The sequence below is a fragment of the Cherax quadricarinatus genome, chromosome 62, assembly GCF_038502225.1.
Source record: "Cherax quadricarinatus isolate ZL_2023a chromosome 62, ASM3850222v1, whole genome shotgun sequence".
NCBI lineage: Eukaryota > Metazoa > Arthropoda > Malacostraca > Decapoda > Parastacidae > Cherax > Cherax quadricarinatus.
In genome coordinates, this window is record NC_091353.1 from 19,067,722 (window position 1) to 19,080,436 (window position 12,715).

Consider the following 12,715-nt stretch of genomic DNA (forward strand, 5'->3'; position numbering starts at 1 on the left):
GTGAGCAAAGTAACATTTATGAAGGGGTTCAGGGAAACCGGCAGGCCGGACTTGAGTCCTGGAGATGGGAAGTACAGTGCCTGCATTCTGAAGGAGGGGTGTTAATGTTGCAGTTTAAAAACTGTAGTGTAAAGCACCCTTCTGGCAAGACAGTGATGGAGTGAATGATGGTGAAAGTTTTTCTTTTTTGGGCCACCCTGCCTTGGTGGGAATCGGCCAGTGTGATAATAAAAAAAAATAAAATAATGTATGTGTAGTGTGACCTAAGTGTAAGTAGAAGTAGCAAGACATACCTGAAATCTTGCATGTTTATGAGACAGAAAAAAGACACCAGCAATCCTACCATCATGTAAAACAATTACAGGCTTTCGTTTCACACTCAATTGGCAGGACGGTAGTACCTCCCTGGGTGGTTGCTGTCTACCAACCTGCTACCTGAACCTTGTATACTTCTTTATCCTAATTTTCATAAAATATATATTATTACCAAACCTCTTTCTACACATAGCTCAATTAAAGGCTCCCCATTTACATTTACCCCTGGCACCCCAAATTTACCTACTACTCCCTCCACAACATTTTTATCCACTTTAGCATTGAAATCCCCAACCACAAGTACTCTCACACTTGGTTCAAAACTCCCCACATGCTTACTCAACATTTCCCAAAATCTCTCTCTCTCCTCTACACTTCTCTCTTCTCCAGGTGCATAAATGCTTACTATAACCCACTTTTCACATCCAACCCTTATTTTACTCCACATAATCTTTGAATTAATACATTTATATCCCCTCTTTTCCTGCCATAACTTATCCTTCAACATTATTGTTACTCCTTCTTTAGCTCTAACTCTATTTGAAACCCCTGACCTAATCCCATTTATTTCTCCCTACAGAAACTCTCCCACCCCTTTCAGCTTTGTTTCACTTAAAGCCAGGACATCCAGCTTCTTCTCATTCATAACATCCACAATCATCTCTTTCTTATCATTTGCACAACATAAACGCACATTCAAACATCCCAGTCTGATGGTTTTCTTTTTTTTCTTTTTAGTAGGCTAGGAAAAGGGGTTACTAGCCCATTGTTCCCGACATTTTAGTTGACTTTTACAACACGCATGGCTTATGCAGGAAAGATTCTTATTCTACTTCCCCATGGTTATAAAAGGAAAAGCAATAAGAACAAGAACTATTAAGATAAAATCAAAGAAAACTCAGATGAGTGTGTACAATATATATAAATGTGTACATGTACATCAGTGGGACCCAAGTGTAAGTAGAAGTAACAAGATATACCTGAAATCTTGAATGTTTATGAGACAGAAAAAAGACACCTGCAATCCTACCATAATGTAAAACAATTACAGGCTTTCATTTTACACTCACTTGGCAGGACAGTAGTACCTCCCTGTGTGGTTGCTGTCTACCAACCTACTACAGTGGACCCCCGCATAGCGACTTTAATCCGTGCAAGAGGGCTGATTGTTATGCGAAATGTTCGGTATGCGAATGAATTTTCCCCATAAGAAATAATGGAAATCAAATTAATCTGTGCAAGACACCCAAAAGTATGAAAAAAAAAAATTTACCACATGAAATATACATTTTCCTACACACAAAGAGAAGGATACATGCACAATAGTAGAGTAGTACATGCACAATATATATTGTGCATGTACTAGTCTACTAAATGAAGAATAAATGACACTTACCTTTATTGAAGATGCAGCAATGACTGATGAGACACTGTGTCCTGGGAGTGCCTTTTCCTCCTGAGTACTGTAGGTCCTGTTTGGCATTTTCTTCCAGAACAGGCCTTATCACACTGTGTATGCCACTACGATTCTTAAATCTCTCAAACCAACCTTTTCTGGCTTTAAATTCACCAATATGAGCACTAGTTCCAGGCATTTTTCCCTGTTCACCTGGGTGTTAGTCGACTGGTGTGGGTTGCATCCTGGGAGACAAGATTAAGGACCCCAATGGAAATAAGTTAGACAGTCTTCGATGACACTGACTTTTTTGGGTTATCCTGGGTGGGAAATCCTCTGGGGTTAATTGTTTCTTGGTATTCTCAATAAGCCACACCAACAACGGTGCTACAGCAGCAGCAGCAGCTGACGGTGGTACAGCAGCAACAGACGATGCTACAGCTACAGCAAGCAGACAGACAGATGCTACAGCAGCAGCAGACGATGCTACAGCAGCAACATGACAGCAGCAGCAGACGATGCTACAGCAGCAGCAGACGATGCTACAGCAGCAGCAGACGATGCTACAGCAGCAGCAGACGATGCTACTACTACAGCAGCAGCAGCAGCTGACGGTGGTACAACAGCAGCAGCAGCTGACAGTGCAGCAGCAGCTGACGGTGGTACAGCAGCTGTACCACCAATAGTAGCGATGGTTGATTGGGGTTTATTATACAACCTGGCCAGCTCGGAGACACGCACTCCACTTTCATACTTATCAATGATCTTTTTCTTCATCTCTATAGTAATTCTCACCCTTATTGCTGTAGGGTTGGCACTAGAAGCTTTCTTGGGGCCCATGGTCACTTATTTTCCAGAAAAAATCACCAAAAACACTGTAATAATACGAAATGTTCTGATTGTATGCTTGGATGTTACCGCGGAGGCTGGCTGGTAAACAATGCCACCGGCGGAACATGTGAGCGTGGCTCAGGCCGCACATTGGACGCGTCTTGGACGAAGAGCGGTGAGCGGGTTTTTGGGCGGTATGCGAGGCAAAATTTTTGCGAAAAAAGCGAGCGGTATGCGGATTGTACGGTATGCGATGCGTGCGGTATGCGGGGGTCCACTGCACTACTAATTTTTTTTTATTCAACAAACTGGCTGTATCCCACCAAGGCAGCGTGCCCCAAAAAGAAAAATGAAAGTTTCTCTTTTTAAATTTAGTAATTTATATAGGAGAAGGGGTTACTAGCCCCTTGCTCCCAGCATTTTGTCGCCTCTTACAACACGCATGGCTTACGGAGGAAGAATTTTGTTCCACTTCCCCATGGAAATAAGAGGAAATAAACAAGAAGAAGAACTAGAAAGAAAATGGAAGAAAACCCAGAGGGGTGTGTATATACAGTGGACCCCCGCATAACGATGGCATCACATAGCGATTTTTCCGCATACCGATTACTTTTATCGCAAAATTTTTGCCGCGCATACCGATTAAAAACCCGCTTACCGATTTTCGTCCGAGACGCGTCCAATGTGCCCTCACATGTGCCGGCCGTCCCATTGTTTACCAGCCAGCCTCCGCGGTAACATCCAAGCATACACTCGGAATATTTCGTATTATTACAGTGTTTTCGGTGCTGTTTCTGGAAAATAAGTGACCATGGGCCCCAAGAAAGCTTCTAGTGCCAACCCTGTGGTAAAAAGGGTGAGAATTAGTATGGAAATTAAGAAAGATTTTGAAGGGTTTGGGGCTAACCCTGAGAAGCCTATGCCAGTTGTGGAATCCATTGTGCCTACTTCAAAGATTAAGGAAATGTGTGCACAGTGGGTTGAACTGCAAACCTTTATAGATGAAAATCACCCTGACACAGCTGTTGCAAGCCGTGCTGGTGACTATTTCAATGACAATGTTATGGCCCATTTTAGGAAAGTCTTGAAGGAACGGGAGGTACAGAGCTCTATGGACAGATTTGTTGTGCGACAGAGGTCCAGTGACTCTCAAGCTGGTCCTAGTGGCATTAAAAGAAGAAGGGAAGTAACCCCAGAAAAGGACTTGCTACCTCAAGTCCTAATGGAAGGGGATTCCCCTTCTAAACAGTAAGAAGATAATGCTCTCCCCTCCTCCCATCCCATCAATCATCACCAGATCTTCAATAAAAGTAAGTGTCATTTAATTGTGCATGCCTTTTTCAGTTTGTGTGTATTAAAATTAACATTTCATGTGGTAAAAAAAATTTTTTTTCATACTTTTGGGCGTCTTGCACGGATTAATTTTATTTCCATTATTTCTTATGGGGAAAATTCATTCGCATAACGATTATTTCGCATAACGATGAGCCCTCTTGCACGGATTAAAATCGTTAACCGGGGGTCCACTGTATATGCTTGTACATGTATGTGTAGTGTGACCTAAGTGTAAGTAGAAGTAGGAAGACGTACCTGAAATCTTGCATGTTTATGAGACAGACAAAAGACACCAGCAATCCTACCATCATGTAAAACAATTACAGACTTTCGTTTTACACTCGGCAGGACAGTAGTACCTCCCTGGGTGGTTGCTGTCTACCAACCTACTACCACAGGACGGTAGTACCTCCCTGGGTGGTTGCTGTCTGCCAACCTACTACCACAGGATGGTAGTACCTCCCTGGGTGGTTGCTGTCTACCAACCTACTACAACAGGATGGTAGTACCTCCCTGGGTGGTTGCTGTCTACCAACCTACTACCACAGGACGGTAGTACCTCCCTGGGAGGTTGCTGTCTACCAACCTACTACCACAGGACGGTAGTACCTCCCTTTGTGGTTGCTGTCTACCAACCTACTACCACAGGATGGTAGTACCTCCCTGGGTGGTTGCTGTCTACCAACCTACTACCACAGGACGGTAGTACCTCCCTGGGTGGTTGCTGTCTACCAACCTACTACCACAGGATGGTAGTACCTCCCTGGGTAGTTGCTGTCTACCAACCTACTACCACAGGACAGTAGTACCTCCCTGGGTGGTTGCTGTCTACCAACCTACTACCACAGGACGGTAGTACCTCCCTGGGTGGTTGCTGTCTACCAACCTACTACCACAGGACGGTAGTACCTCCCTGGGTGGTTGCTGTCTACCAACCTACTACCACAGGACGGTAGTACCTCCCTGGGTGGTTGCTGTCTACCAACCTACTACCACAGGACGGTAGTACCTCCCTGGGTGGTTGCTGTCTACCAACCTACTACCACAGGACGGTAGTACCTCCCTGGGTGGTTGCTGTCTACCAACCTACTATCACAGGACGGTAGTACCTCCCTGGGTGGTTGCTGTCTACCAGCCTACTACCACAGGATGGTAGTACCTCCCTGGGTGGTTGCTGTCTACCAGCCTACTACCACAGGACGGTAGTACCTCCCTGGGTGGTTGCTGTCTACCAACCTACTACCACAGGACGGTAGTACCTCCCTGGGTGGTTGCTGTCTACCAACCTACTACCACAGGACGGTAGTACCTCCCTGGGTGGTTGCTGTCTACCAACCTACTATCACAGGACGGTAGTACCTCCCTGGGTGGTTGCTGTCTACCAACCTCCTACCACAGGACGGTAGTACCTCCCTGGGTTGTTGCTGTCTACCAACCTACTACCACAGGACGGTAGTACCTCCCTGGGTGGTTGCTGTCTACCAACCTACTACCACAGGACGGTAGTACCTCCCTGGGTGGTTGCTGTCTACCAACCTACTACCACAGGATGGTAGTACCTCCCTGGGTGGTTGCTGTCTACCAACCTACTATCACAGGATGGTAGTACCTCCCTGTATGGTTGCAGTCTACCAACCTACTACCACTGGACATTAGTACCTCCATGGGTGGTTGCTGTCTACCAACCTACTACCACAGGACGGTAGTACCTCCCTGGGTGGTTGCTGTCTACCAACCTACTACCACAGGACGGTAGAACCTCCCTGGGTGGTTGCTGTTTTCCAACCTACTACCACAGGACGGTAGTACCTCCCTGGGTGGTTGCTGTCTTCCAACCTACTACCACAGGACGGTAGTACCTCCCTGGGTGGTTGCTGTCTACCAACCTACTACCACAGGACGGTAGTACCTCCCTGGGTGGTTGCTGTCTACCAACCTACTACCACAGGACGGTAGTACCTCCCTGGGTGGTTGCTGTCTACCAACCTACTACCACAGGACGGTAGTACCTCCCTGGGTGGTTGCTGTCTACCAACCTACTACCACAGGACGGTAGTACCTCCCTGGGTGGTTGCTGTCTACCAACCTACTACCACAGGACGGTAGTACCTCCCTGGGTGGTTGCTGTCTACCAACCTACTACCACAGGACGGTAGTACCTCCCTGGGTGGTTGCTGTCTACCAACCTACTACCACAGGACGGTAGTACCTCCCTGGGTGGTTGCTGTCTACCAACCTACTACCACAGGACGGTAGTACCTCCCTGGGTGGTTGCTGTCTACCAACCTACTACCACAGGACGGTAGTACCTCCCTGGGTGGTTGCTGTCTACCAACCTACTACCACAGGACGGTAGTACCTCCCTGGGTGGTTGCTGTCTACCAACCTACTACCACAGGACGGTAGTACCTCCCTGGGTGGTTGCTGTCTACCAACCTACTACCACAGGACGGTAGTACCTCCCTGGGTGGTTGCTGTCTACCAACCTACTACCACAGGACGGTAGTACCTCCCTGGGTGGTTGCTGTCTACCAACCTACTACCACAGGATGGTAGTACCTACTACCACAGGACGGTAGTACTTCCCTGGGTGGTTGCTGTCTACCAACCTACTACCACAGGACGGTAGTACCTCCCTGGGTGGTTGCTGTCTACCAACCTACTACCACAGGACGGTAGTACCTCCCTGGGTGGTTGCTGTCTACCAACCTACTACCACAGGACGGTAGTACCTCCCTGGGTGGTTGCTGTCTACCAACCTACTACCACAGGACGGTAGTACCTCCCTGGGTGGTTGCTGTCTACCAACCTACTACCACAGGACGGTAGTACCTCCCTGGGTGGTTGCTGTCTACCAACCTACTACCACAGGACGGTATGGTAGTACCTCCCTGGGTGGTTGCTGTCTACCAACCTACTACCACAGGACGGTAGTACCTCCCTGGGTGGTTGCTGTCTACCAACCTACTACCACAGGACGGTAGTACCTCCCTGGGTGGTTGCTGTCTACCAACCTACAACCACAGGACGGTAGTACCTCCCTGGGTGGTTGCTGTCTACCAACCTACTACCACAGGACGGTAGTACCTCCCTGGGTGGTTGCTGTCTACCAACCTACTACCACAGGACGGTAGTACCTCCCTGGGTGGTTGCTGTCTACCAACCTACTACCACAGGACGGTAGTACCTCCCTGGGTGGTTGCTGTCTACCAGCCTACTACCACAGGATGGTAGTACCTCCCTGGGTGGTTGCTGTCTACCAGCCTACTACCACAGGACGGTAGTACCTCCCTGGGTGGTTGCTGTCTACCAACCTACTACCACAGGATGGTAGTACCTCCCTGGGTGGTTGCTGTCTACCAACCTACTACCACAGGACGGTAGTACCTCCCTGGGTGGTTGCTGTCTACCAACCTACTACCACAGGATGGTAGTACCTCCCTGGGTGGTTGCTGTCTACCAACCTACTACCACAGGACGGTAGTACCTCCCTGGGTGGTTGCTGTCTACCAACCTACTACCACAGGACGGTAGTACCTCCCTGGGTGGTTGCTGTCTACCAACCTACTACCACAGGACGGTAGTACCTCCCTCTGTGGTTGCTGTCTACCAACCTACTACCACAGTATGGTAGTACCTCCCTGGGTGGTTGCTGTCTACCAACCTACTACCACAGGACGGTAGTACCTCCCTGGGTGGTTGCTGTCTACCAACCTACTACCACAGGACGGTAGTACCTCCCTGGGTGGTTGCTGTCTACCAACCTACTACCACAGGACGGTAGTACCTCCCTGGGTGGTTGCTGTCTACCAACCTACTACCACAGGACGGTAGTACCTCCCTGGGTGGTTGCTGTCTACCAACTTACTACCACAGGACGGTAGTACCTCCCTGGGTGGTTGCTGTCTACCAACCTACTACCACAGGACGGTAGTACCTCCCTGGGTGGTTGCTGTCTACCAACCTACTACCACAGGATGGTAGTACCTCCCTGGGTGGTTGCTCTCTACCAACCTACTACCACAGGACAGTAGTACCTCCCTGGGTGGTTGCTGTCTACCATCCTACTACCACAGGACGGTAGTACCTCCCTGGGTGGTTGCTGTCTACCAACCTACTACCACAGGACGGTAGTACCTCCCTGGGTGGTTGTTGTCTACCAGCCTACTACCACAGGATGGTAGTACCTCCCTGGGTGGTTGCTGTCTACCAGCCTACTACCACAGGACGGTAGTACCTCCCTGGGTGGTTGCTGTCTACCAACCTACTACCACAGGACGGTAGTACCTCCCTGGGTGGTTGCTGTCTACCAACCTACTACCACAGGACGGTAGTACCTCCCTGGGTGGTTGCTGTCTACCAACCTACTACCACAGGATGGTAGTACCTCCCTGGGTGGTTGCTGTCTACCAACCTACTACCACAGGACGGTAGTACCTCCCTGGGTGGTTGCTGTCTACCAACCTACTACCACAGGATGGTAGTACCTCCCTGGGTGGTTGCTGTCTACCAACCTACTACCACAGGACGGTAGTACCTCCCTGGGTGGTTGCTGTCTACCAACCTACTACCACAGGATGGTAGTACCTCCCTGGGTGGTTGCTGTCTACCATCCTACTACTACTAAATGCATATACAAAAAAATTATCCCATATAGAGTTTTGTAAGAGAACTGAGTGTATTTGTTATAAGTACTTAGGTAATGGCTAAAGTAACTCATTTCCTCAACAGCTGATTCCTGACATGGAATGTAATGACTACGTTGATATGATGGTGGTTAACAACAGTCCATCGATGCTGCCACACCGGAAAATCACCCTGAAGAGGATCCTGAGAAAGAAATACGAGCTTAATAAAAGGGCAGCTAAAAGATGAAGCAGTTATCACATCTTGTGTTAACGGGTTACTCACACTACTTTTTGAACATTGACTGGATTATATTTCACTGTATTATATCAGTATTATTACATTATACTTGCTCATAATTTTTTTAAATTTTAATCTGTGTAATGGAAAATAATGATAAGTATAATTACTATTATTACTGTATTATTATTATTATTATTATTATTATTATTATTATTATTGCTATTATTACACAGAAATGACAGGAAAAATACAAAGATTGGACATTTAGAAGCTGTTATAATGAAATACACCATCTGTCGTATCTGCATCATTAGGCCATTGATTCCTATTAACCATATCATGGAGCTGTATATGTTTCATCCATATCAACAGGCTAATTATTTTATATCTATATCAGCTGGGCTATTGAATGACATCCCCAGGATATTTACTCATTTCTGTGGTAAATTTCTTCATTGATGTGCCTTCACCAGATGTGACTTCTGCTCCCAGTGTGGCTATGGCCTTATTGTAAGGGCTTGATTAAATGCTAACTTATGCTTTCGGTGTTCACAGAGACTTACACAGGCATGTTAACAGAGACTTACACAGGCACGTTGACAGAGACTTACACAGGCACGTTGACAGAGACTTACACAGGCACGTTGACAGAGACTTACACAGGCATGCCTCATTAATATGGCGCTTGCTTTAGATCGCTTCGCTAGTACTGTGCTTTTCAGTTATATTCATGTTTATTATTTTCATTGCTTGCCCTGCTCTTAACATGGGTTTTGGCAATTTAAAAAAACTTTTATTATTATTTTTTCATCTTTTTTTAGGCCTGGTGCTATTGTGCACTTAATAAGTGATAGCATAAACATGTTGTTAGGCATATTAAATGATAGTGTAAACATGTTTTTTGCCATAAATGATAGTGTAAAAATGTTTTTAGACTTTTATATTCACTGGCAAGTTAAAAAAAAAAAAAAGGCTGTGATTTGCTCTAAGGCAATATTTACGTTACAGCAGCGTTCTGGAACCTAACCTGCTGTATTACTGAGGTATACTTGTACTCTTCATTTCTGCTCTTCTGAAAGTCGAACCTTCTCCTGAAGCTGCAGCTTTGCTCTGGGCAGTAAGCTTCTTTGGTGGGTGGATAGAGGTAAGACAGGATGGTAGATGTTAGCTTCACCTGTAGCATTCTACTGGTTATGCATCGATTCTTTTTTTCTGTTAGCTGATTACCTAACTGTAGCTACAGGATCAGAACTAAGTTCAGGGTGTCCTGTCATCAGCATTTAGTCTGTCTTAAAGTTATTTTTTAAGTTATCACTGGTTGAAGCATTGATTTCCTTTAGTAACCATACCATAAATCAGCTGCTCTGTGAGGAAAAAAAATTCTAGTGTCCTATTGGCTTGAAGTTATGTTGTTTTTTGTAGTTGTGTTACTATCTTCCTTATCTGTTCTTTGTGTATCATTTTATTATGATTGTGGTTATGTCTTTTTCTTTTATGGACCAAATTGACATACCTTGTGCTTTCAGCCTTCATAACTTAATACTGGAATTCACTTTGCTCATCTATAGAATTTTTCTAGCTTCATATTTTTTTTTTTTTAAGATGTGGACACTGCAACATCTCTGCATACACTAAATTTAGTCTAACATATGTTGTCAATAGCTTGCTGAGTATTTCAGGCCAGTGAATCATTTGATCCAAGGAATTAGAGCTATCCTTCCCATCCTTAGATTGAATTTGATTATCTCCCATTCATCAGCACTTCTCCCATATATCAAAATATTTTAAAAGTTGGTCAGTGGGGAAATCTAAGATGGAAATAGAGACTGGTAGCATGGAAATCTTTTTATTATGACATGTCACTGATGGCTGGACTTTGAGTATACAGGAATAATTTAATTCATCACCTTATGAGGCAGACAAGCACCCAGAGGTCAGGTATTGGTGAAAACAGTAGTCAGGGCAGTGGTAACACGTTCAAGTTTATTATATGAATCAGGATACATAATGTAAGTTTAGCTAATACATTCCAGAGTCCTGTTTCATGTTATTGGTGAGGTGGACTGTAGTTACCTCTAAAATTCTTCATTTAGTCTCGTTAGTGTCAAAGATTTTAACTCTGAAATGGTGTAAAATTCAGAATTTTTCTAAAGCCTTACTACATAATGGGCTAAAAGCTCTTTCCCAGTCCATGATGTGAGAATGCAGGTTCTATTGGCCTACTTGTGTGTTATTGGTGTTATCCTTCTTGCAGGATGGATTACACCAACAATTATTATTATTGTAATCAAAACTAAGTACTAAACCCACAAGGGCCATACAGCACTGTTACACCAACCATGCATTTACAGTCTATTACTGATTTATGCCTCTTTGATGAGTTATTACAACTGCTCATTGCTTCTCTCGGCTGACAAAATTGCCATCCCCTAGACCTCGCAAAAATGTTTTTCACACTAGTATGTATCTTGGAGGTTACCAGACTGTACTCAATCCATTCATCTCAAACTTATGTGGGGCTGTTACAGGTATATTTGTATTATGGACCACCATTCAATTATTATTATTACAATCAAAAAGTGGTAAACCACAAGTGCTATACAGCCAGACCAACATTCAAGAAATCAGAGTTACTCTTCCCTTGGATCAAACCTGATTACCTCCCATTTCCTAAGTGCTGTATGACCCTGTGAGTTTAACACTTCCCTATGACTACAGTAGGAACCTAACCTTCTGTATAAGTGGGGCTCTACTGTATAATAAATCAGAAGAAAATTCTTTTGAATAAGTGTAGGAACTTGATTAGAGGCATAATATATTTTTGTAACTGTAATTGTTGGGAGGATTTTATGACTATTATTTTTCTTGATGCTGGTGAGGGGCTCCTTGGTCTAAGGAATTGTACCTGTGCTCCTCCTCCTTGGATTGAACTTGAATGGCTCCCATTCTTCCTGGCACTATATGACCCCCATAGGTTGAATGACCTATGACTGTAATACATGTCATTATTTTCATGAAGTGCTTAAAGTGCCTGGGAAAATGGGAGGTAGTTCATTGGCTTGGATCAAGAGCCCTCTCACTGGCATTAAGGAACTTCTGTTTAGGGGTATAAAAATAATAATTGGGGTTATCATTACATGAATCACCATTATGTTCGTAGTATCTGAGGCATGGAAAACAATCATGTTTGATCTAAGGAAGGGGAGAAAAAACCAATGGATGTAGCAGGCTTGTTGAGTTACTGCACAGCTTATTTTAATTTCTTTATATGGTTAATGATTTTTCCAGGTTTTGTTTACTCTCAAGATTTATGTATACCTTGAGGTGTGTGTGCGCTCAGAGTTGACTTTAATTCATATTTTATGGATAAAGGTCTTGACTGGTGCTGAAACAGGCTAGAAGCAACCTTAATGACCTGTATAATAGATATGCTTTGAACCCAATCAGCCAACTAATTTGCTTGCCCTCAGCTGCTACCTCTACACACTTCTAAATGATCTACATGATTGATTGCTTTATTAAGTTTAAAGCCTACTGACACGATTGGGGTCAGTAAGGCTGCCTGTAATCCCTAGTTATTAATAACATTTTTATTAAAATTCATTTGATGTAAAAGTACAGTAAATTCAAAGGCCACAGTATGCAGAGCATTTTGGACAAACTCTCAGCATATATACTTACTACTTGAGATATGTAACCATAGTCACACAGGATTAACACTTTTTAATGTACAGAAATAATAGTAATACTAATGGAAGGCCTCTTCCTCATTTTGTGAATACTACCATTCAGCAAGGAATGACCCACACATGTTCAGTACTTTACATGATTTTTTAATATACAACCATAATTGCTGTGAAAATTAAACAGCTTTATAATATTTTCTAGTACTGTTTCATTTACCATTTGGCAATTTTGCTTTTGTTTGATACACATTGTTTATTTAGAACATTTTGCCCAGGTACTAGC

General features: G+C 44.4%; 1 protein-coding gene across 1 annotated transcript in view; it reads left to right on the forward strand.

Annotated features, from left to right (window-relative positions):
• Positions 1-12,633, forward strand: part of SMC5 (structural maintenance of chromosomes 5) — a 454,493-nt gene extending 441,860 nt beyond the window's left edge. Inside the window, exons 18-19 of the mRNA XM_070098521.1 lie at positions 8,609-9,313; positions 9,410-12,633. Coding sequence (XP_069954622.1) covers positions 8,609-8,752 — 144 coding nt within the window. The 3' untranslated portion in view covers positions 8,753-9,313; positions 9,410-12,633. The remainder of the gene's footprint in view (positions 1-8,608; positions 9,314-9,409) is intronic.
• The last annotated feature ends 82 nt before the right edge of the window (positions 12,634-12,715 follow it).